This window comes from Sander lucioperca, chromosome 24, assembly GCF_008315115.2.
Source record: "Sander lucioperca isolate FBNREF2018 chromosome 24, SLUC_FBN_1.2, whole genome shotgun sequence".
In the NCBI taxonomy this organism is placed as follows: Eukaryota; Metazoa; Chordata; class Actinopteri; order Perciformes; family Percidae; genus Sander; species Sander lucioperca.
In genome coordinates, this window is record NC_050196.1 from 5,665,808 (window position 1) to 5,692,662 (window position 26,855).

The window sequence follows — 26,855 nt, forward strand, 5'->3', positions numbered from 1 at the left end:
TGGAGTGTCCCCAAACCAAGTAATGCTTTGGGCTCCCAAAAGTCTAGGGCTAGCTTGGCCTCTCATCTCCAACATGAAAAATACTGAAGTATGGGGGAAAGGTTTCAATCAACAGTTGACTAACCGACATCACTTAAAAGACCAGCAGGGTTGGGGGCTGGTAGGTACAATAAGGGGGCTTTTATGCATCTTTGCTCACTGTCTCATAATCTGCCTGGTAGTTATTACATGTCAACAGGCTCTTCTATCTGCATGAAAACATATGGAATAGATGGGGTCAAGGAATAAACAGGGTAAGTATCAGCTTTCCTGTCGCTAGTGTAATTGTGAATTCTCACCTTTAACAAATTGCTTTTCACATTTCTCATAAGGCAATTGAGACTCTCATACAGCCTTGGTGTGATTTTTCAACACATCTATGTTTAAAAACCTAGTTTAGGCTAAGGTTTAGCAGCTCTATCCCACTCTTTATTGGATTTGGGGAAGTTTGCATTCCAGCAACTACAGCCAACATTACCCACACCATACATTGGTTATTTTTCAACTAAAAAATACTTTTTGTTGCAAATAAAAAAAAAGAACTGTTAGCTTTAGACTCTTAGCTTTAGTTTTTTAGCATAATATCATGTATGTAGCCATCAAGTGCATATTCAAAAGCCTTTTGCAGAGTTCTGGTTTTCAAACTAGTCAGCTGGATACATAAAATGTCAGCTGGAGACAGAGTTTTAATCAACTGAGTACCCTAATGTTAGATTAAATTGCTGGCTAGTTAGAGCTGATAAAATCTGCCACTGACTGTTGTCATTACAGTCGACAAAATCTCGAAAAAAAGCCTGATTTTGTCTACTTCTGTCTGAAATTAGCCACCATTTGTTTAATAAATTACATAGAATTCTGACGAAAATCTGCCACTGTTTACATTGTAAACTGCATATGTGTCCTGCGAAAAAGGGAAGTTTGACAGACTCAGCATGTTTAACTAAGGGGTATAAAGCTTGGCAAACAGTCAATAAACATGATAATTTTAGCTTGATAATATCACGTTAAACTTGACTTGCTAAGCCACAATTGAAAGACAGGGCTCAGGCCAGCAGCTGCCAACCTTGTGCTCTTCAACTTGGTGCTTGACGTCCTCCAGGTCAGGACCCAGTGGTTGGGCCCCCATCCTCTTAATCCGTGCCTCCGTTACGTCCAACCAGTTTGTGAGCTGCTGCAACTGCTGGTGCTGCAGGTCCATCAGGACCTCGTGGAGTCTGAGGGTGCGAGACAGTTCAGTGAGCTCTCAATTGCATGTTGATACTGTGTGGGTTAGCCCTCATCAAAAAGACTCTAGCTCAGGAACAGTTCAGAAGGGCAGATGAAGTTCTAGTTAAACTCGCTGATCCCCCAAACAGTGACTACTGCTGATTTAATTGGGAGGAATAATAAAAGCCACCTATCCTGTTCTTATATTTACCCCTGCTTAAGAATAGACCTTTGCTGTATTGTCTAAGTGGTATTTGGTAGTCCAGGCCATGTCTGCACAGCTTTGTGCTTGAATCAACATGATTATCAAAGAAGATAGCTGAACAGTTAATTAAATTTGGCTCGATGTCAGTTATCACTGGATTCACCATAATTAGAATAGCTGCTTTTCTTTGTATCCATGAATGTTGGCTGCTGTAGGGATCTTCATTGTGTAAAAAGAGATGAAAATGTATTCATAGCCCTAAATTAATATTTCATTCATTTTACATTTCTCATTGGGCAAATACATTGTGTCACACTTCTCCCTAAGTTCTTGTTCAGTGACCTTTTTCAATGTCTCCTGATTCATATTCCAAAATCTGTCTTAAAGACCTTTGCCTCTATGTCTTCATCATATATTTGTAATACATAAGTTTCTCAGACTGTGATAAACTCTCCAATCAATAAACAAGACTAAGTGTTGACAGCCATGCTAGGCAGTGTGGTGCTTTGAACTAAATGCTAACACCAGCATGGCAACATGCTCACAATGACAATGCTAACATGCTGATGTTTAGCAGGGTCAATTTACAATGTTCACCATCTTATTTGAATGTGATAGCATGCTAACATTTGCTAATTAGCACTGAACACAAAGGGTAGCTGAAGTTGATGGAAATGTCATTAGTTTTGCATGTATTTAGTCATAAACCAAAGTATTGGACAAATCCAAAATGTTGACATGATGATCAAAGTTGCCATAATCGATCCTGATAGAAACATGAATATCTGTACCAAATTCCTTGGCAATCCATCCAGCAGTTTTTGAGATATGTTAGTCTCAACCAACAGAAAGTCTAACCTACAAAACCCTTTGACAGAATGTTTCTACCTGCTTTGTCTCTCCATGCTAGCCACTCTCAGGTGCTCCCACCGGGAGTTCAGGAGGTTCATCTGCTCCCTGACTTCCGAGTCCTCCTCTTCACTCAGGTTCCCCTCCCCCAGCAGGGCGGCGCCGGCCCGGAGGACCCGCCCCACGCTGCCTTGGTGGGTGGTCAGCTCCACCATGTACCCCTAGTGAGAGACAGAACAAAACATTTTACACATATTCACAATGATTCCACTCATTTTGCCTAATTACCCCTCCAAAAAAAGAGGGGTGTCTCACATCACTACTCATCCCACTAAATAACCCTCATTGACTTTAACTGCTCTCAAAATAGCTTTCCACCTCTCACCTTAGTGCTTAATCTATTTCCTCAGAACAGTTGACTCTCATATAATCATTCTAGGGTCTCATACAGCAAAATGGTCAGGGTTAATTTAATTTTGAGAGCATAAATTCAATAGGAAGCCAGTGGTCCTGTAAGTCTATAGGCGCCAATAGGTGCTCCGGAGCTCGAGCACCCACGGAAAATACTGAGCACCCAGTGCCAGACTGCCAGTAGGCTACATTCATTTAAAATTAAACATTGCAGTTGGTGCTAAGTGGAGCGTCTGTCATAGTGTGCCTAGGCTACTAGACAGGTGGAATTGGTCCACAGGTGGACCTAAAAAGTCACAGATCAATTCAATCTAAGTTGAAAACACAAGAATCTTTTACTACCTAGGGGAGACCGATCTTACTATTTTAAAAAGGCAGAGATCCTCAGTGGCAAGCTTGTGGCAGGCGTCAGACAGGTGTCAGGCAGATGTCAGGACATTGACAAGTGAGCAGCACCGCAGTGGCAAGCCTGTGGCAGGTTTCAGGACACTCATTTGGCACCTACGTAGGCTCTGCCGAGCTGAGCGGCACCACAGTGGCAATCTGTCCGCAAATTCAGTGTAAATAGCCGTGAGAGACATCCGGCAATACAGATTACTCTGCTGCTGCTGCTTAGATGTCACGAAATAGTGAAAAACAAACTATTAAACAATAAAGAAGCCCACTTGTTTTTTTTATACATTTCATAGGCTACTAATGATAAAACGGAGGATTTGTTTTTCATTATTATAGCTGATATTAAACTATGGCTATTATTAGAATGTTTTTTTTATTCTTTTTATTTAAAAACAGGCAAAAAAAAAACAAAAAAGTAGAGCTCAACAAAAAAAAAAACTAAAAGCCACTAACAGCAGCTTACCTGTCCTGACAAATTAAAACTTCTGCTGTGGGTTTTCCCTGGAAATCTAGCCCCAAGTGTTGACAGCGAATTGGTGTCTCTCAGTTGCCAACAGATTGCCATGGCGGTGCCTCTCAGCTCGGCAGCTTCTCACCGGGTGCTGAATGAGTGCCTCTCACTTGCCACTGTCCTTTAACCTGCCACAGGCTTGCCACTGCGGTGCAGATTGTTTGCCAATGTCCAGAGGTGGAAAGTAACGAAATACATTTACTCATGTTACTGTATTAAGTAGTTTTTAAAAACGGTAATTTAAAATGTACTTGATTACGTTTTGAGTGAAGTATTGTATTTCGCTACATTACAAATCCCATCCGTTACTAAAACAAACAAACAAAAACAAACTTTGACTAACGAAAACGGAAAATAAGAAAAAAAAATTGCGCCCGGAACCACTACAGTGACGAATGATCAGCATCTAGGCTGCCTACCAGGCGCCAAGTCTTTCTGTAGGAGATTGAGAACGAGATGGAGGTGGATCAGACGAGTGACGACGGTTCAGAGACTGTTTCAGTAGAAATGCTAGCTGAAACATCGAATTCTGCTGCAAAAAAAGACGAAAATCCTTGGCCACATTTGAAAGTTCTTCATTTAAATTCAAGAGGGCCAATAGTATCATCATGCAATGCCAGATGTGCCTACCAAAGGTGACTGAACTGGCAGCATTCAATAACTCCACATCTAATCTGCGGAAGCATGTTTTGGTAAGTATTTGTGCATTGGTACTTCAAACAAAGTTTCCATGACTAATAGCAAATTGCCAACTTTTTTATTCAAGAAAAGAGCAAAATTTCAAAGTTCCTTGTTTGGTGCATATTTATCCATGTAGCTCTCAGTCTCGGCCCCCTAGCAGATGGGTCTGACCGCATATGCAGAGTTTGCTGGGGGGGGCAGGATGGAGCACTTCCACCCTGGTGGCTCAAACGGGTAATTGCATTGTTTAAAAAATGAGTGGAATAATTACGACCAGATATTTTATAAATATCTTAAATAACACAAAACAACTAAATGGTGGTAGGTAATACATCTGATTTCATATACTGCTTTAGTAAAAAAATATTTCCTGGCTGACGATGGGAGCAGCAGGATGCAAAAAACGAAAGTTACTGTTGCACTAGTCTGGACATCTTGCCGTGCCAACCTTGCAATAAAGGTTTCCTAAATGCCATGTATATAAATGTGATGTCAGCTTACTAATTGATTGCGGGTTTTGTGTAGATTTGGACTTTTATACGTTTATTCCATTTTGTTTAAATGGAAAAGTGCAGAGGCCTCGTTCACCTGTTTGGGGCTGGCTGGTGAATGTGACGCTCGTATCGGCCTTGCTGGATACACCATGACTCTGTTTGTGGATCTACTGATCGCTGTGGATTACTTTTTTTCCGTGTCATTGGATTACGGCAAAATACGGATCTTTTTTCTTAACGTGTCTTAATGTTTTATGGTGAGTTTGGAGAGGCATCTCAACAGACTGTAGGTTGAACACTGATAGTTCACCGTTACATTTTAGTTGAATTTAAGCGTCTGTCTATTGCGTTCCAAAACAGCCGTGCCGCGATTGGATTTCATAAGGGCGAATTGTTAAATTGTTACAATGTAATTTAAAATCTGCTTTAAAAATAAACATATGTGTTTTGGAATATAATGTTCAGCTTCGGCAGCTTTACCTATGTGCTAAAATATACAATGACGAAGCCTAGTGACAAGTCCATAGCAACCAGTGTTGAATTGTTATTTCCCATTGTCCTTTGCTGAATGGTCTCAATGTTTTATTGTTTTATTTCATGTGAATACTAGTTTACTAGAGGAGTAACTTAGTATTTGAAGTAATGCAGTAATGCATGAAGTGTGCATTTAGTTCCCACGCTTATTGTGTTTCCACAACAATGGTGGTGAGTAAATCTACTGAAATGGCCACCACACCATAACAGAGGAGTGTGATGTGTAAGATGAGAATGCAGAGGTTAACTGCTGTACGTCATGGCTGCAAAAATCAAATGGTATCTGTACTTCTTTGCTAAGTGCAAACTTGCACGCAAGGGGAGGGTCATGCCTCTTTTTCAATTCATTTTGGAGGGTCATAGGAAAATTATTACTGACGAGGGGAGGGTCAAGTCTTTTTAGGTTAGAGGCCACATAACTCCACCGGTGGCCCCTTAATTAAATAACGAACAGTCCCTAACTACACAGTTTTCCTAGTTTTTGGACATGGTATGTTGTTATGGATTGATGACTGCTATTACTTTAACTTCTTTGTTGTTTTTTGGCTGGGTTTTATCTGTGCAACATTTTTTTTGTTTACATCTACCAACAGAGGCACATTATTGCTACTCTGTTACCCCTGCAAGAAACTATGATTGAAAAATATTTAACATCTTATATAACTACAATAAACATCTCGTTACAGTATTATTCATTGCTTTCCCTGCCAAACATGTCTTTCTAGTACCAAACGGATGCTCTGGTAAGGAAAATAGTAAAAATAATCTTAAATGAACACTTTTCTAATACTATAACTAATTACAGCCCCCTTGATATTACCAGGACTTCAACATGTTTCAACTCAAATACATTTATTCGAACAAAGAAATTGATCTTATTGTCAACCAATTTGATGTAGCTTTGACAACAAGTGTACTGATCAATAGAAAATAAGTTTGTAAAGAAAAGTTGTGAAGTCATGTGAAGACAAATAAATTGAGAAATATCTCATTTAAAAGAAATCATTTATGCTCAGCACACAATTTATGTGTGACAATATATGCTATTTTGACATAACATATTAAAGACATTAATGTAAATACTGTGAAATTGAGTGTTTGTGTCTACTCAAAAATGTTGTTACACCAATACAGAAATTGAAAATGCACTCAACCTTCAACAAAGAAGAGCTTGACTCTCGAAACTTCCCTTGGTGGTAATTTAATTCAGTAATTTAGTTCATGGGAGCATTATCTAGTGTGCATGTGTAATTTCCTTACTTTTTAGCAAAAGTAAAGTTTTTTCATACTATAAAAAATAGATCTCTTGTTGTAATGAGGTGCTTTTCTGATAGGTGTTGTATCATGGATGAACTGTTGTGTACAATTTAGTATTAAACAGATGCTATGTTAAAAAAAAACTGTTGTATGAATATAACTTATTACAGCCTCTTCATTACACCAGGACTTCACAGATCTGTCTCTCACCTCATGTGTGTGGAACTGCTCCTTCACCTCTTCCACATTGTTGGAGATTGGAGGCTGGCCCTGGAGCCCATCTTCAGCCGACAGCAGCCATGTCAACACCTAACAATTAAAATAAAACAGAACATATTTGAAGGATAAGTCTGGCGATGTTACGTTTTTCTTATTATTAACAAATCCCATGAAATGTCCAAACCAACAGTGTCTTTGCGTCTCTAAATACTTTCTGACTTCACTATTATGTCTGTGGCAAGCCCATTGGTCCCCACAGTAGATGTAAACTGTTATGGAAAACTCAAGAGCAGCTTGACTTTGATGACTTGCACTGAAGCGTTTAACTTGTTAGTATACATTCATTGTTGGTTTGGATCTTCACATGAGATTTGTTGACAATAAGAAAGATATAAAATACTTGTCCTTCAAAACTAAATATAAGATATGAAACATTTTTTTATCACCACCATAGTGCCATACCTCCTCCAGTGCAGCCTGGTAGCTCTCCAGGCTGGTGGAGCCTGGAGGCAAAGGACTGAGGCCCCGCTGTAGCTCCTCCTGGCCAGGACTTAGGAACTGAAGAGGGAAGGGATGGATGGGAGATAACGGACAGAGATGGAGCGTGATTGTAGAAGGGGATTTAAGGAGAAGTAGAGGAATAGAAGGTATCAGGGTTAGAGAGTAGGATTGAAAAAGGTTTGAGAAGTAAATGGAATGAAGAAAGGAAAGACAGTATGTTAGAAATGAGGAAAAAGAGGGCAGGGAAGCAGAGAGGCAGCATGAAAGAAAGGTGGACAGAGAAGATAAAGAGAGATGAGGAGAGGCCTGTTAGTGTTAGCCATTACCGATGCTGACAAGCAGTTGGCCATTGTCCAACCTCAACAACTTGTTCTCTTTCTCCCTGGGTCTCTTTCTCTTGCTATTTCTCTCACTCCCCATATCTCTCTTTGTGTGATCGCTACTGATCCGGACACTAACAACTTCTCTCTTTTTATCTCGGCTCCACGCTCCTCATCTCGCTCTATTCTTCTCTCTGGTAATAAGGTCCTGAAAAGATACACAAGGCCCATCCGGGGTGTTGATAACTGTCCAGCCTCATTCAGCGCCGTTCGTTCTTTTGTGCCTGTTTTGTATCACATGTGTTTGGTTTTGTCTGATGGAAGATATTTAGGAATGACTCTGTACTGACAAGAGTTTTCAGCTTGTAAGTAATCAAATATAAAATAAATGCAAGTTATCTAGGTACCTGACAGTGTAAAACATGCTCTTTATTTTATCTTTATGCACTAAGTTGTCCATATAAAACATGTTTGACTGAGGCAAACTGAGGACAATTAATTTTAAAAATCTGTTCCTATTCTCAAAGGAAAACTTTGGGGAACCTTGTTGCAATGAGACAGGGTTTTTTTATACTAGGTTCTGCTTTACACCCTACTTTTCAAAGAACAGTGGGTGTGCTTGAATAAAGCTTATCTGACAAATTATCTTTTCTACTTGCGATGCTTTTTAGGTGCCAGCCAAGTTAAATCGAGCATCCTGCTGTTACATTCCACAGCACTGAATACATTCCACCCAAGCCAAAGCAAATTATGGGCCACATTTAGTTACGCAGAGCGGGTGATTGCTTTGAAAATACATCTGAACATTTTGAAACGTCATGTTGTGGAATACAGAGGACATATAAAAAAAACTACAAGACGGGTGCCTGCACAGTAACCCTTTTTTGTTACAGGCTGCTGTAGGTGCTGTTGTATTTAATGGCGACAGATAGGAAACAACGTTGCTGCTCAGTTTGTGTTTGTGTAAAGGCAGTGATGCATAGAGTAACCTTTTTATTTTGGATTAGCTTCATAGTTCACAAAAGAGTGGTATCAATCTTGTCATCTAACTGTAAATAATGAGAAGTTTGCCAAATTTTGATTCTTAATATTGTTCACCTACATCGGCTCAAAAATTGCTGTTGTATCACTACTGATTAAACAAGAAGAGCCCATAAGCATAGTTAGTATCACTTCTGATTAATGATTTGTTAAAATGAATATGTCACATCAATAGCTTAATATAATACATTTCAAACCATGAATTATATTGAAGAGCAATGTGATTGACAGATAGTAGCAATAAGTCCAACTCAACAAGTCCCATAGTTTCATATCCAGTTGTAAAATATATTTCTCTTTACCACAAGTAAAACAAATTCTGACAGTAATTCTGCAGGTACAAGTGTAGCATAAAGCACACTACATCTTGAGCACAAAATAATAATATATATGTGTGTATATATATATATATATATATACACACACACACACATAATCGTAGACTTGGTATGCTGGGCATTTTTTGTAAATGACGCAGACAAACAAGGGCAGACAAAACAGGTGTGCAGCCAAAACATACACAGACAAATGGACATTTGGCGTGGAGTGTTAGCCCTGTGAGACACGGACCTGATCAGTAAAACGCCTCCTCTTTTGCTCAGGCGACTTGACATATGCAGCCTGGGTGTAGGCATAGCTTTTATAGCGAGGCTGAGGGGAGGGACTCCGCACTCGGCCTTGAGCCACACTCACTGTGATCTGAGAGAGAGATGGAGAGATAGAATATGACAGAGAAAGGATAAGGCAGAGGAAGAGGGAAAAAGAGTTGGTAGAAGAGGCCAGAAAAGAGAGGAAGATAGAAAAAGAGAGCCAAAAGGATGCAAAACATAAAGCGAAAAAGATCCAAAAGCCAAATTATACAGAGGAAGAATAAGCAGAAAATGAAGGGGCAGAGTGAAGGAAATGCAGAAGGCAGGAAAAAAGGACAGGAGTAAACAAGGAGTGAGTAATGATGAGAAATTAAGATGAGAAAATATAAGAAAGAGAAGCAGAAAACAGGAGAAAAAGGAAACATGAATAATCACACAAGCTCTGTTTCCATCCAAATGCCAAGCTAATTTTAGGTGAACTTTTCGAAACGGCATGAATAAAAAATAAAATAACGCTTATGTGTGTCTACATAGTGTCGAAATACACATTTACAAGGAAATTGGAAAGTTTCAAAAATGAATATTGGGCATGTAGTTATTGACTTGCATTTCAGCAAATGTTATACATGTTTTTAATGCTCTGAAGAACAGAAATACTCCAACAAAGTAAACTGTATCTTATTTGGTTCAGAAAGGTTGTGGTGGACTCATAAAACCCAACGTCACTATAGTGAACTATTTTACAATTAGACTAAAGCATTTACTTTCCTTTACTTAAAGTATGCCACTTTTGAAAGAAGAAACAACACATTCTTCCTTTTATGAATGAAAGAATCAAAGGTTGAGTTCCAAAGCAATAAACACGCCTTTGCTCAGTTTGCTGACTTTATGACTATTCACTACTTGTGCTGAATAGTATTTTTTTGTGTCTGTATTTTTTGTAACAGTGCTCCTAAAAGAAAGTCCCTGGATGGAAACCTGGCTACAGATGCAGACATGAGAGAGGGCAGAGGTAGACATAGAGAAAACAGATGTGTTATGCAAAAGATGTGGACAGAATGAACATACAGTAGCACAGAGTCAAAGCTGATGTTGTGAGCAGCTCCTGTTCAACAACCCTCTGTCTCAGAGATCCACCACACACATCCAGACACACTCTGGTCATGTTTCCATCTAATTGTCAAGAGGAATTTTAAGCAAACTTTAAAAATGTTGCAAAAAAGAAAATGCGAATTTGAAGCGTTTCCATCAACTGGTTTAGAGCAAATAAACTAGACTACGAAAAGTCTAGTTTATTTTCACAAACGGGTTGGAAATTGCAAATCAAAGAGTTTAGAAGCTAAGGTAGCAATGTACAAGTTGGCCATCTGTGCAAAATACAGGGTTGTGGCAGAGACATTTGGTGTCAGTAAGACAACCGTTCACCGCTGTGTATATGCGGTGTGCAGTGCCATATGATTCAAGCTGTTGAACCAATTCATCAATTTACCCGACGTGGCTGAGGCACAGACAATAGCGCACCGCAACTCCACTACACACCTTGTGTACGACGCACTGGATAGGACCAATCCGGGACTAGTCATGTGGGTTACATGTTCGCTACGTCACAACTTATTCGGCAAAGCTGTTTACATCTCCCATTTTAAGCATCAACTCTTTTTCAAAAAAGGCAAAAACCACCTCAAGTGAGCGTAAAACCTTTTTTGCATATTTGAGGAAGTTTTTCCGAATTTCGCCGTTTCCATCAACATTTTCTAATGCTATACTTCAAAATGCGCATAAAAATACGTTGATGGAAACATGATTTCTGTCTTTTTCTGCCTGCTGATGTTAAAAAGTCACCAGTTTTACACTTTGTTTTCTCTCCAGGGAAAAGAGATCACTGGTCTGTTTGGCATCAACATCAACAAAAACTAGCAGTCTTCAGCAAATTAACCATCATCTATCATTTATTGGCCAGAAAGCAACTGACTGATTTTTAGTTTCATAAGTTCTCATTAAGGGTTTACAATGAGAACACTGAAAGAAATATACATGTTGTGGCTATGTTTCTGTTTTTGTCTTGGATGTAGCTAGATGGCTAACAATATTTTTAATCCTACCTGAGAAGCTCTAATTTGTCAACCGTTTCTCCAAATGAATATTCTTAATTTATTTGAAGGAATGGTTCCACATTTTGTTGATTACAAATTCTTGCCAAGAGTTAGATGAGTAGCTTGATAGCAGACTATACGCTAACTATGGAGCTGGAGCTAGGAGGCGATTAGCTACTAATCAATCAGTTTTATTTGTCACATGAAATCGTACGAGGTACAATTCCAGTCAAATGTTACCCCTTCAGCTCTTAAACTTTTGCATCGTAAAGCTAAATGAGGCCGTCAGAACGGCACACAGAAAAGTATCAAGACAGGAATCACGGGGAAACAGCTAGCATGGCTCCGTCCAAAGTTTAAAAATATGTCTACCAACAGTTTTAAAGGTCACTAAATAATAATAATAATAATCTTGTTTGTTTAGTTACAGTTATAGCATTGACTTCTTGCGCCCATAACAATAATAGTCTCCTGGTAAAACCACAACTTTTGTTTTTGCATTTGTGTAAACATATGAGATACAGCATGCAAATTATGTAGCTTTAGAGGTGCTGGTAGGCAGATTTTGTTGCCTTTGGACAAAGCCCGTTTTCATTCTTTATGCTAACCTGAGATAAGCCAAGCTAAGATAATCGACTCAGAGGTCTAGCTCCATAGTTCCTAAACATGAGACATGGTATCAATCCTCAAGAATCAAGAAAGCAAATAAGCATATTTCCCAAAATGTTGAACTGTTCTGTTAATAACAATAGACACGTGCAATGAGATTAACATGCAAGTAATGAATAATTATGTAGGCCTAGCAGCTAGCAGTACAGTAGTAGTAAATAAGTAACTCCAGTTTATTTACAGTGCTGCAGCTCTTGGCAGCACTGGGAAAGTACAAGAAAACAATGGTTACCAGAACTGTAGGTGTGCTGCAAAGTAAATCACTCTCACACTGCTATGTGTAATCATTGTTTATATTTGAATAATAATCTGCACATTCACAAGATGATTTTTTAAAACCAGTCCGCTATAAGGCATTTAGGGCCCTATCTTGCACCCAGTGCAATTGATTTTGTACACCGACGCATGTATCATTCCTATTTTGCACCCGACGCACAGCAGACTTTTCCCTCAACAGACTCACGTCGGTAAATTAGGGAATGAATTTGCCCTCCCAGGGGCGGTTCAGCAAAAAGAGGAGGCGTGTTCCGGCGCAAACGTTCCCTAGTGCTATTTTGCAGTTTCAGAAAACAGTTCCGCCACAGACCAGGAAAAAAGTCTAAAGTCAGATGCTATTTTAAGGGCGCATGCTTGGCCGTAATGTAGAGTGTGCACACCGCGCATACACTTTGCTTCTCTCATCTCATGGACCCAGCAGAAGTATGTTTTTGTGACATTTCTTTATTTACATTTTGACAAAAAGAAAAATCAATAGCAAACGTCAGCCTCCTCGGCTGTGAACCGCTCTTGGCGTGCGCTTATGGATGTATTAAGAGCGTGCGCCTAGAAAATCCACCATTATAATAGCAATCCGCCATGGAACAAGCGCGCCTGCTTTTAAAGGGAATGTGAGATAACGCTCTGATTGGTTTATTGCAAGTTTTAGAAGGTGTGTGCTCACCTCTGTCTCCATAAGACCCAGTCAGGCTACTCCTAAATAACTGGAGCTCTGGACCAGAATGTTTCACCAAACTAAGTTGTTTAGGATTTTACCTGAAATCACATGGCAGTTAAACTGTACAGGTGCCACATTTTTAACCCTTGTATGGTGTTCGGGTCTGTGGGACACTTTTTCAATGTTTGCTAAAAGAAAAATTATGCTATTTATTATTTCTTCTAACTCAAACTCACTGGCCTTGGCTCATTTTCTGTGAAGAACATAAAAAATATTTTATTATTATTTTCAATGACTGCACGCGGTGAACCCCCCTACACATAACTATTACATATGAGGTGTTCGGGTCTACTGGACCCGAGTGTATTTAATTGTAGGTGCTATGAAACTATGTTGTCTTTCTGCACCTGCTATTCCCACACAAAGTTACAAAATTGTTACATTTCAAGCACTTTCACCTGTTCTGATTAAGTTCTAAGAAATAAGCACCAATAATGATCAAAAATCTTGTTTATATTTTTTTTTCCTTTTTTATAATTGAATTTCCTTGTTTTCTTACAAAAAACGTGTGATCTCACAGGGGTAAATGGCAAATATGAACCATAAATGATGTATATATCATTGGTAATTGAGCTAAACGTAAACATCTGTTAAGTATTTTTACATAAATTGTTATGGCTGTATTGATTTAAAAGCCTAATAATGTGGTGGGTAAACCAGACCCGGGAACATTGGCTGTGTAACAAAAATATGAACACCACACAAGGGTTAAACAATTGAGCTCTTATTTTGGAGGGACAAATCACTTTTAATTGACTGATTCTCCCGCTTTCTTGACATTACCAAGCTGCCTTTTCTATAACAGCTGGGTGAGCCGCTGCATCGCTAAAACCAAGTCAACCATTCACCACAGACAGCATAAAAGTTTAATCTCTCGCTGTCTCGACTCGTTCTCCCCAGCTATCAATCTCCCCTTTCACCTCCATCCCGTCTCTCTTCTCTCCTCTCTCTCTTCTTCTTCTCTTCACCTGTCATCATCTCTCTGTCTGTCTTCCTCTTCTGTTTTACCCCTCACTGTTTTCCCCTTTCTTTCAAGGTGGATTAGATGTTTTTTATGCTGTAAAGAGCAGACAGCCAGAGGCGACCCAGCCCTGGATCAAACGCTTCCTGGCAAATTACTCTTAGCGTTTGTTTTCACCTGCTCCAAGCACTGGATGGGTCGGGATTTAGAGCATCAGGACACCTCAGATAATGTCAAAAGCTGACTTTGTCTAGTTTTAAGCAATTGTCTCAAACTTTGGATTTGGTAATTTCCCCTAGTTTATATACATGAAAAGCTTTCTTCCTCCATGAGTCCCAGGTGGTGGTAGTATGGTGTTGATGTAAGGAGGTGGTGACAGCGTCGCTTTGATGATGACAGATGAGGGACGAGGCAGATAATAACCGCTGTCAGTAAGATTTTTTTCCCTCCTCTTTCCTCTCCATGTCTTGTTTTATTTCCTTCTGACTTGTTTCTCGCACTCCCTATTTGTCTGCTCCATCTCACTATTCATTTCCCCCCTCTCCACCTCTTCAACTTTCTGTACATCTACAGTATATCTTTACACCTCCCCACTTCCTCTATATGCCCTCTTATCTTTTCATCTAAATCTACGCCTTTCTTTTCCAATCTCTCTGTCTGATTCCCAGAAGAATTGATTGGGGGGGGGGGGGGGGGGGGCCATTAAGCTGAGGGAGATAATAATATTACCAGCCATTACTCCAGGAAGCTCACTCCATCACATGACACTGACCTCTTCTTAACTCAGCTCTAAAGGTCAGCACCAGTGGATCTAATTTGTGACTTGAGATTTGGTCGATTTTTTACAGCTCTTTCATCCAGTTTCTGTCTCAATTTAGCGGCCAATTTTCATTCCGAAGCTCACAAATTTCAGGTGGTGACTGAACAAATAAGATAGGAGATTTGACTACACTGAAAGGTGACTACATCTTCCAGCATGCCTGGCAGGGCCTAGGGGTCCCCAGGAACAAGCAAGAGGAAGTTGGCCAGAAAAAGAACATTTGCATGCCTTGCTGCCTCTGACACTCTAACCTGAACATGCGACTACAAAGTAAATTTGGTGAATACTGAATTGAAGTTTTATTTAAAACTCAGATTTGGGAAAATAAATTGTTACTGCTTTGCTTTTTTAATCCAAACAGTGTTTCTCTTTTAAACTATGCTTGTGAGCCGGTGTGGCTGCTGATTAGCACCTTAAATTGTATTTTGCTAGAACTACAGGGAAAGAGGGAGTTTCAAACCTTCCTTTAATGTTTTTTTTATTTTATTGCTTGTAGAGATCTAAAAAATGAATTGTTTCCACAGTAATGCTGTTACCCGGACCATCATTATCAAATGTATTCTCAAAGATCTCCATATCTCTGAAGAGTTTCTTTGATTAACTCTATTCAACTCAGAGGACTGGGTGCAGGGATTATCCCCTCTGACTCTTAATCCCCTTCAGTTTCACTCAAATACTACAATTGAGAGAGGGTCCTGTTGGGAATTTGATAAGACCACTAAAGTCGCAGGTTGGCAGGATGGGTTTTGTTGATGGAGCACAACCTAATTTTGCAACTTGGTTAGATAATCATATTCTGGAGCTGATAATATGTAGTGTACAAACCGCTGCAGTCATTTAGTTGTATAATATGAAGAACTAAATGAGTGTACATAGCTGAGCACAGACACAATGCATGCCAGATGGCATGCATTGTGTCTGTGCTCAGCTATGTATGCCATCATGGCAACAGTAACACTAAATTGCACAGACAAAATGACAAGAAGCATTGGAGTAAAGATGCCACTATCACAATTCAACTAGTTCCCATGATGACTGACAGGCGGGTCAGTCCAACATGTGTTACCGCAGAAACAACAATGGCACTTAACTATGGCAACAGGATGCCATGCTTCTATAACAATATCTATGGCTCATTGGTTTTGGTTTCCTTCCTTCCTTTCCTTTCCTTGGTTTCCTAGTGAGATTGCTGTTGTGACTTTTTTTTTTAATAAAAGTGATGGACGTGTCAATTGCTATCACATTCATATCATATTTCAAAGTTACTTTAGTGACATGATTACAGGATTCTAACCCTGACTTGAAGTTTGCCCCTATTAAATTTCTATGGGATGCAACAAAATTGCTTCACAAGACATTGCATTGTGGGATTCTAGGTGATGTAGGACTGACCAGCAAAGGGAAAAAAGGGAGGGTTCGATAGTTTAAAAAAAGTATTTTATGCAGCACTTCACAGACAATTACAAAGTGCTGCAATGGTGGGACAGGAAGTTTAGTCTTTATCTGATGTGAATAAATGTCTGTTGAGGAGAAGTTCATCATGTAGCTTGTAGGACATGAAGCTTGGATAAAAACTGTTTCAAACTAATCTTACTCTTTGAATATTTTCAGGAATTGTTCCAGAGAAAGTCAAAAAGAACAAAAACAATGAGCCATAACAGTGTCACATGGCAGCCTTAGTAACAGCAACACCATTGTCGACATACAGTGATGGCAGGGAGAACGAAAACCACATGTATATGTGTGCATGCGGTTCCACCTGTGTATGTGTGTGTTGTATGTCTAACCTGCTGGGAAAAGCGCTGCTGGGTCTGGATCTGGTAGTGCTCCTCTGTCGTCACCCGGGCAATGCTGGTTACAGTTGCCCGTGGCAGCGTCTCCACCTCCTGGATGGCTTCCATGGAAATGCTTTGGGGAAGAACCTGGAAGAGCGATGTCACGTACATGATGACACTCTTTTTGTCAGGGTGAGGCACCGCCACATCTGAAGAGCAGGAAGCAAGGACACATGCAGTTTACCGTCAGAATTCTTTGTAATTTATTAAACAAATGGTAGCTGGTTTCAGACAGAAGTAGACATAGAAGATGAACTTTGTTTTTAGGGGAGCCTTTAGACACAGTACAAAGTAGCATTCACATAGCAAACAATTAAAGATAAATAAATATAAGAAAGAAAATAAAAACAATTCAGAAAGAAATCCCCAAACCACACATCCTACACCTTTAATACATTAATGAAATACAGTTTTAGTCATGCACAAAAAATTAATTCAAAATAGGATTTTGATCATGGAGGCGGACATGACCCCAGAGGAATTTATGATTCTTCCATCAAAAACGACAAAATTCCACAAAGAAACACATAGCCCGGCATTTTCAAAATATATCTACTCTGGGAACGGTTTGCGATAAAAGTGAAAACGATCACATTTTAAATGTAGACGCCTTTGTATTAGTAATTTCAGATAAGCAAACAAAAAGGTCTTAAAGTATTTTTTCGATTTTTGACTGAACAAGATATCTGAAAATGTTAATTTGGGCTTTGGGAAATTTTCAGTATTTTCTGACATATACTGCTTGGAAATATATAGTATACACTACAGTATAGTATGCAATGGCCACTTATAGGTAATCCAAGAGGCTGCAGGATGATGCAGTAATTTTTCTTTGTGCTCATGAATAACTGTAGGCCACTGTTGACTCTTTTTGTTTCCCATAGCATCAGTGTGTCAGCCTGCCCTACATTTTACAGCTAAATTGAGTCTGAGCTAAGTTTTCCAACAGGTGGAGGAGAGATATAACAGAGCAGTGATTTCAGGAAGGGTGGCCAAGAGCTTGTGGCCCAGCCAGTCAGCCCGGGGCAAAACTAATAGAGACTGATCACAGCGGGGCTGAGACACAACAGATAAATGAATGCCATAAGAGATAAAGAGAAGATGGAAAAAAGGGGGTGAGCTGAGGGAGAGGAGAACGGAAGAAAGACAGACAGAGAAAAAAATGGAGTGCTAATGAACAGAGTGGTGTGTAGAGTGTGGTGAGCTTACGACGAATAATAGACATGAGAGAAATGGAAGATGACAATGGAAAGGAAAAGAAATGGAGACAGAGAGAAAAAAAACCAGTTGCAAAGTAACAAAAATTTGTGTGTGCCAAGAAAGATATGTGTGTCAGTAGATAGATAGATATATAGAGAGAGAGAGAGATAGATAGATAGATAGATAGATAGATAGATCGATAGATAGATAGATAGATAGATAGATAGATAGATAAAGCTAGTGTCATATTTTAGCTGTGGAAAACTGTGGACATTTATCAGCATCACAGAGAAATCTGAGGATGTTATTATTTGTCTGATGAAGACAAACAGTTACGTAAATAATGCTACCATCTGCAAGTGTGTATCCAAGTGTGTCTAAGTGTGTACACACTGCTCCACTCTGTTTTGTATCATCATCCATCCATCCATCATCTCAATTTTAATCATTTCACCACAGCTACATTGTGTGTGCATACCTATGAGGCTCTGTGTTTGCATGTGTGGATATTTGTGTTTGGGTTCGTGAATGTTGTGTATGTAAATGAATGTGTGTGCGTGTGTGTGTGTGTGTGTGTGTGTGTGTGTGTGTGTGTGTGTGTGTGTGTGTCTGCCTTGTGCATCTGTCTCTGTAAACAATCACTGTGGAAATATCATAAGTTTGAATTAAAATAGCTTCTGAAATGTTTCTAATGTTGCATGTGTGTGAATCAGGGAAAATAAACAATACTGATAGTTTCTTAAATGACCAAATAAGATGAAACAGGATAACTAGATAGTCTCAACTAAAGCTGGGACTTCCAAAAAACCTCCACACCTGTTTCCAACTTCCCTTTATCAATTATACCATACCCACAATTACTATGGTGTGGCCGATTTGCCAATCAGTGGCCTAGCTGTCAATCAAAATCAGTGGATCAGAACTATAACCAAAATATGGGAAGTTTTAAAATAATAACTATTGTTCTTTAAATATAAACAAAAACTGCTTTTTTGGCTCCTACAGGTGTAGTAGGCCTGAATCTAGGCCTATGTTTGCCTGACAGTTTTAATTAGTTAGTGTCTGTATACTGGTCTTAGGTCAGCAGCAACCCTGGCAGTGATGGATGCATGTCAAAAAATTCTGGGTGAATATACTTGTTAGAAGGCATCTCTGGTTATTTTGGGACTTTTTGAGCAGAACATTTTTGCCAACCTATCGGTCAGTTTATGCTTCGTTGATCAAGTTCTTCCACCAAGGTGATCACAGTTATAACCATGGCAACACCCAATCACCCAATCAGCGTTACCCGTGGTTAACACTTTATTACTAGATATGATCAATATGTCTTTATTACCACAGTCATTTAAAGTAGCTGTGATAAAAAAGTCTTTTGAAAAAAAACACCCTCGATCCTTAGTTCTAAGCCAACTATAGACCTATATCTAATCTCCCATTTCTCTCCAAAATCCTTGAGAAGGTAGTCGCTAATCAGTTATGTGACTTTCTATATAGCAATAGTTTATCTGAGGACTTTCAGTCAGGATTTAGAATGCATCATAACACAGAGACGGCACTTGTGAAAATTACTAACGACCTTCTAACTGCTTCAGATAAAGGACTTGTCTCCGTACTTGTCTTACTAGATCTTAGTACTGCATTCAACACAAACCATACCATACCATCCTGCTACAGAGACTGGAACATTTAGTTGGCATTAAATTAATTGCACTAAGCTGGTTTAAAGGTGCAGTAGGTAAGACTTATAAAACTAACTTTCTGTCATACTTGCTGAAACTGACCCTATGTTCCAATAGAACTACATGAAGCCGGTAAATAAAAAAGAATCTGGCTCCTCTGGCACCACCTACAGCCTGTAGTGCAATTTGCAAAAATCCACAGCTCCCTGTTCAGATGCACCAATCAGGACCAGGGGGCGGTGTCTAACTGCGTGTCAATCACTGCTCATGTACGCATGCATTCTCCCTTGTGGCTTAGGAGACCGTTTTGGGCTTTAGCAGAAATGGGGGAGGGACTGAGAAGTTATCGATGTTCACATTTTTTGGCTAAGTCCTGGATCTTCGCAATCCTACCTATAGCACCTTTAAGTCCTATTTATCTGATCAATCTCAATTTGTTGATGTTAAAGGAGAACTCCGGACGATTTTTACCTGAATGTTGATCGCTAGATTTTTAGTACTGTCGATAGGAAAAAAAACGCCCAAAATCGGTGCTAGCAAACTGGAGTTGCTGCAGCTATGGCTAGAGCTCCCAGTTAGCTAAAATGCCAGTTGTGGGGGCATATTTTAAAGAGTGCCTTTGTGCCTCTTAACAGACACAAAATGCAATTAAAATTTCTGTGCTTCAAGTTGGCCTTATTAAAGTCTCCTGCGATTATATGAACACCGTCGGGTTTATGGTGTTCAGCAGGAGAGAGAGCACCGTGTTTACATTGGCGTCTGTTGGAAAATACACAGCCGTGACGATCACTACTGTTAGCTCTCTCGGTAGAAAAAAAGGCTGGCATCTTACAGACATGTACTCGAGGTCAGGGGAACAGTGTTTATCTATAATTGTCCCGTTATTACATCAGTTCTCATGCACGTACATACAGATCGCCCCCTCCTCTGCTCTTACCGGAGTCCTCAGTCGGAGCAGAGTGCGACCTGCTAGCTGCATGCTAGCATCGGGTATCCCCGGGTGAAGCCAGGTTTCAGTGATAATCAAAACACAGCAGTCACGAACATAGCGATTTCCAAACTCTCCTCTTTGATAAAGCTTATAGTTAGGGAGTGAGGAGTTGCGGCGTTCACCTAGACCGGCGGGGGAGGGTGTATAGCTACATACACGGCACCCCTTCTCTTCTCTGCTTCTCTTCATAGTCGTCAGATTCATCTACCAACCCTTATAGAACTGGCTCAGGTTTGCCTTGCACCAGCTCTTAATTATGCTGTTATAGTTTTAGACTGACAGGGGACTTCCGTTGACACACTGAGCTCCTCTCTCCATCTGTGTGCATCCATGTCCCAGAAATGCTTGTTACTAACTTAGTTCTGGGGAGCTTATTCCTTATTTATGTTTTTTTGCCCAGCAGTTTTCCTTGGATTAGGGTGGCACCTAAATCATGGTTGCAGCTGTCACCGTGGTCCTGCTCCACCCCCTGCTATGCCCTGCTACAACCTGCTACGCTCTGCAGTGCCCTGCTACGTTCTGCTATGCCCTGCAGTGCCCTGCTACATCCTGCTACGCCCTGCTACGTCCTGCTATGCCCTGCAGTGCCCTGCTACATCCTGCTACGCACTGCTATGTCCTGCTATACCCTGCAGTGCCCTGCTACACCCTGCTATGCCCTGCTACGTCCTGCTATGCCCTGCAGTGCCCTGCTACGCCCTGCTACACCCTGTAACGCCCTCCATGAACTACTACAACTACTATTTCTAGTCATAGTTCCATTATCTTTATTGTTTTTTATAATCTATTATTGCCACTGTTCATCACACCCCCAACCGGCACCGTCAGACACCGCCTACCAAGAGCCTGGGTCTGTCCGAGGTTTCTCCCTAAAAGGAAGTTTTCCTCACCACCCAAGGTTTCTCCCTAAAAGTAAATTATAGATTATATCTATAAAGTGTCTTGAGATAACTCTTGTTATGATTTGATACTATAAATAAAATTTAATTGAATTGAATTAAAATTTAATTGAATATTCTTCTCTGGAAGTATCACAGTGTGTGTGTATGTGTGTGTGTGTGTGTGTGTGTGTGTGTGTGTGTGTGTGTGTGTGTTTGTTAGTTACCCTCAGGGTCCAGCAGTCTCTCTATCCCAAGGTGTTGTTCTGCCTTATTAAAGGCGTGTTCCAGTCTGTCGATCACAGACGTCTTCTTCTCTACTACACTCCAATCAAAAAGCTCAGGTCTGTGGAGGCAAAAGGCAAATTAACAGGGATCACATACCCACTGCATCTATATTTTAATTTATCTAAACATGGAGGAAGGATTGAGTATTGATTAGATCATGTCCCTGGTTGATCATTTTCTCAGTTGGCTTAGGCAAATTCTTTAGCATATGTTGCGAAAAGGAGACAAAGAGCATTCTCAAAGTAAAAGGGCTGACATTGTGGCAATAAAAACTTTTTAATGGTTGTATTATATAGCCTATCAATTAAAAATGAAATACACTGTAATTAACCGACATCAGCCGATGGATTTAGCTTTATTTTTTGGTATACTTCAAGTATTCAACAATGTATTTATCTGCTGTGCAGTGATTCTTAGCTGTACATACCCGGTCAACCACCATTAAATAGTAAAAGTAGACCATAACAATTCAATATAGTAAGTTGATTTTGTAATTTGATCTATCAAAATGTGCTGTTATTCCATTACCAGTAAACAGAATGGTGTTAGCATGGAGCCCCAGAGCAAATCATGTGAAGAGTGATGGCTTTGGTGTGTGTGATCTCCTACTCTGTATCCTGTTAGGACACTGTGAACAGATGTTCATGCTAGCTAACCATGATTTAATTCATAATTACATGAGTCCAGGCCTGAGACCCAAACTCTCATGAGTATCCATAGAGGCAGATTAACACTGTTTCACCTCTACAAAGCCATTCATCCATCTATTCATACAGCTTTCATCAATTATCTATTTACTGATTCATTTACTTATTTATTTGTTCATTCACTTGTTCATTTATTCATTTAGTGCAGCTATTTTACATAATATTACAACTTCACTGCACTAGATATGTTATTGTTGGAACTAGATAACGTGGCGGTGTACAAATACTTAGGTGTCTGGTTAGACAGTTCCCTCTCCTTCCAGCAACACATAACTCACCTTCAATCTAAAGTTAAGTCCAGGATCGGTTTCCTATTCCGCAACAGGGCCTCTTTCACTTATGCTGCCAAACTCGCCTTGGTGAAAATAACAATCTTACCAATTCTCGATTTCAGTGATGTCATTTACAGAACTGCCTCAAACTCTCTCCTGAATAAACTAGATGTTATCTACCATAGTGCCATACGTTTCGTGACTAGAGCCCCTCCTAACACCCACCACTGCAACCTCTATGCAGTAGTTGGCTGGCCCTCGTTACACACTCGTCGCTTAACTCACTGGTACCAACTCATTTACAAATCCTTGCTAGGCAAAGCCCCGCTGTACCTACGCTCACTGGTCACCATAGCTTCACCCATCCGCAACCTGCGCTCTAGCAGTTACATCTCCTTGGTCACCCCAAAAGCCCACACCTCCTTTGGCCGCCACTCCTTCTAGTTCTCAGCTGCAAATGATTGGAATGCACTTCAAATAACCCTGAAACTCAAAACCCTTATCGCACTAACTGCCTTCAAAGTACGTCTGTCTGAGCTCCTGTCCGATCACTGTACGTGCTAACCATTCTCCATGCTCTCGCACCCCCCTATTGCATTACTGCAATCCATTACCTCAGTCACGCCCCATTGCATATTTGCACAGATGCACATCTTCACCTGCATTGCTATCATATTCTGTTTACGCCCTTTTGCACTATTCATCCGCCCAGGTATGCTCAACTGTCATTCCTCCAACCTACATCTCAGCATTTTATAGACTGTCTATTCATGCATATTGTGTTATTTCTGATCTACATCACTACCTAGTCCACTATTTGCACTAACTGTATATTGACTTTTCACTACATTTCAGCATTTACATAGACTGCCTATTCATATATATTGAAATTGTTAAGAGGATAACCCCTTGAGATGAAGCATCTCGTTTTCGAGGGGGTCCTCGAGACATAAGACAAGGACAATACAGCACATGTACATTCATATATCATCATATATTGCGTTATAACTGATTCAACACCACTAACTAAGAGAACTAGAACTGTTCTAGTTTTGTTTTGTTTGGCACTACACTACATCTCAGCAGTGTTCTAGACTGTCTATTCATGTATATTGTGTTATTACTTCGCACCGGCTTTGTAATGCCTACTTAATCTGCACTTTATGTAGCCTTTTGTATTCTGTATTCCTGTATTGTATTGCATGTGAAACTGTATGTTGTCCTGCAGCTTATGCTTTTCTTGGTCAGGTCGCTGTTGCAAATGAGAACCTGTTCTCAACGGCCTATCTGGTTAAATAAAAATAAAAAATGGTGGTAGATATACAGTATACAGGCTCACTGGTTTGAATATGCACCATTTTAATGTCCACAAATTAACTAAATAGGTTTTTAAACAAAGACAATGTTATTCTTCCAATTGCCTTCACTTAGCCGTATGTCACTAATAGCTAGCAGGCAATACCTGACATATTCTGTGTTTGTCCCTTTCACACTAACTATTTCTTTTTTTAACATTTTACTTGGTACTAATGAGCTGATTGGGCTGCTGCTCTCTCTGCTTGGAATCAGTTGCAAAGCCACCTGAATCTTTGGGAGCTGGTTTAATTGCACTATGGTTGAGTATCATTTGGGTTTTTTCTGATACCAGTGCTAAAACTATACTTTTAATACTGTGCTGGTGCCTAAACTGTGCCTGAACCCAAACTTGAAAAAAAGAAAAAGAGCACAAAACGACGATCGGTAAAATGAAAGCGCGGCTTGTTTATTGTTAAGGCCATATGGTCAAATTGAATTAATGTATTTAAAATGCTATAACAATAACTTATTTCACCAGTCAATTGCTGCCAAACAACAAAAAGAACCACTAAATTGCAGAAGGGTACTTCTAGTTTGTCGAGGTGCACCTGAATGCACCATGAGTTTACAAGGTGTACTTAAATGCACCCATAGAAATAATATGGATAGAAAGGCCTTTCCCATTCTAATCATTTTTGTTTGTACTAAGTTCCATATACATTTTTTTGTTTTGATTGTTAAAGTGATGTCTTTTGATATCTTATAATTCTGTACTTTGTTCTGTGTCTCCATTTTAAATTGTTATATGTTTGTTTTATGTCTGCAGTATTAGTCAGTTATTTGTGCTGCTGCTTGTCTTGGCCAGGACACTCTTGAAAAAAGAGATTTTTAATCTCAATGAGTCTTTTACTCCTGGTTAAAAAAAAGGTTAAATAAAAAAATGCATTTAAATAAAAAATGTAAAGTATATCGATTTCATTAAATGTCTGAACAAGACCACAATTTAGGCAGCCAGCCAAATAAACATTCCCTTTTCTATCCACTCTTTGTGACTATTGTTTTATTTTATTTCTATTTCTCTCTCTGCAAACAACACACACACACACACACACACACACACATGCACACACACACACGCACACACACACGCACACACAAACGCACACACACACACACACACACACACACACACACACACACACACACACACACACACACACACACACACATACACACACACTGTGATACTTCCAGAGAAGAATATTCAATTCAATTTTAATTCAATTCAATTAAATTGAATTAATTGTTGAATTAAATAATTGAAACCCATTTTACAGTACCTGTGGCTGTGGATGAGGGCATTGAAGGCCAATCCATCATTCCAGCTACTGGAGAAGTTAACCACATTGACCTAAGGACAGAGATAATGGATATTAAAGGGCCAACTTGTGAATGCAGTATGACACCTTTATATACCTTTTATAGGTATATATTAGACAGACTGAGCTCTTACTGTAATACATGGAGTGACAGACTACTATAGCTAGAAATGGGTATCAAATGTAATACAAAGCTCTAGAAGTACATGTACTGAGAAGAAAAGACACAAAATTAACCAAAATCAGCCTTATTTGAAACGGCCATTGGTTTTGTCAGGTGAAATGACGACTCTCTCTAGACTATTTTACTAGTGCTAGGTAACTAATTTAATTCTCAGTTATTTGAAAAAAAGCTGACTTTCCAGTCAACCCTGTTAAAGTTAAAGGAGAATTCCGGTCGATTTCAACATGTAGCTCTGTTGTTTGGAAGTTTGGAGTGCTGTCAGTAGCAAGAAAAACTAAAACAATCGGTGCTGCCTACACCGTGTTATCCCCCTGCTAGCGTTAGCACCCAACAGGCTTAAACAGGGCAAGTTTTAAAGGTGTTTTTAGCCTCTAAACATGCTCGAAATGTCATTACAAGTGCCTACCCATGTGCAGTGATTCCTTCCGAGGGAACACAGCAAATTTGACTGGAATATTGGATTGTATGAGTTTGACAATCGACTAGTGTGGACTTGACCGGAAAACAGGACATAAACAGAAGTATGTGCACTGGCTGGATTAACACAATTTTTATGCCTTTCTGTCACATCTACTGCAGTCAGATTCGCTGTGTTCCCTCGAAAGGAATCACTGCAAACTGGAATCAATTTTTTTTATATAGCGTATAAAGGGTATATAAATAATTAATAGAAGTTATCTTAAGAAAATTTTAAATTTTCCTCCAAAGAAACCTCAAGCAGAACCAGACGGCTCTAAGTGGATGGCCATCCGCCTTGACCGTTTGGTAAAAGGGTCTTACTTGATCCCTACACACATTATTTTATGCTAAAAGAATGAGGCTAAAGCTATGCCTACATGTCTTTGGAGATTACTTACAAGAGAAAAGGCTTTTATGATCAGCACTAACTAATGAGTTTGGCAAGTGTAATACTAAAATCCTATAAAGGACAGAGCCGCACCGCTAAAGTCATCTTAAAGGCATCTTCACAGTGGAAGTTTCAGTCCTGAATGGGAATTCTTCTAATGCAACCAGTAACTCACAAAGTAATATATTTAGCTAATAACATACTCCTTGGCTTACCCCAGGTTAGCACTGTACAGTATGTGGTAAGCTAGTTAGCCGGACATGCTAATGTTTGCTAAGGTTTGATACATTGACTGAAAACTTGAGGAGCCTTTGTGCTTTATGCAAAATACGTGATGACGTCATTTTTGGCTCACGCACACCCTCGCGCAGGGGACGTTACGCTGAGCATAAACCTAGCTGTTTTTAACTGAGTGGTTCCAGATTAACTCGCAGACTAGATGCAATATGTTATCAAAAAAAAAAAAAAGCATATGCTGTGTTCTGAGTTCTGTTTAGCTTAGTGGCTT

The 26,855-nt window shown here is 39.7% G+C and overlaps 1 protein-coding gene across 22 annotated transcripts in view; it reads right to left on the reverse strand.

Moving 5' to 3' along the window:
* Positions 1-26,855, reverse strand: part of dmd (dystrophin) — a 458,768-nt gene that overhangs the window by 285,954 nt on the left and 145,959 nt on the right. For 21 of the 22 annotated variants that reach the window (XM_035998529.1, XM_035998526.1, XM_035998523.1 and 18 more), the window contains 8 exons: positions 25,278-25,348; positions 21,602-21,720; positions 16,579-16,775; positions 9,235-9,363; positions 7,265-7,360; positions 6,794-6,892; positions 2,339-2,520; positions 1,103-1,253 (listed from right to left, as the gene is read on the reverse strand). In XM_035998529.1, coding sequence (XP_035854422.1) covers positions 1,103-1,253; positions 2,339-2,520; positions 6,794-6,892; positions 7,265-7,360; positions 9,235-9,363; positions 16,579-16,775; positions 21,602-21,720; positions 25,278-25,348 — 1,044 coding nt within the window. The remainder of the gene's footprint in view (positions 1-1,102; positions 1,254-2,338; positions 2,521-6,793; positions 6,893-7,264; positions 7,361-9,234; positions 9,364-16,578; positions 16,776-21,601; positions 21,721-25,277; positions 25,349-26,855) is intronic. The other variant, XM_035998533.1, reaches the window with a different exon arrangement.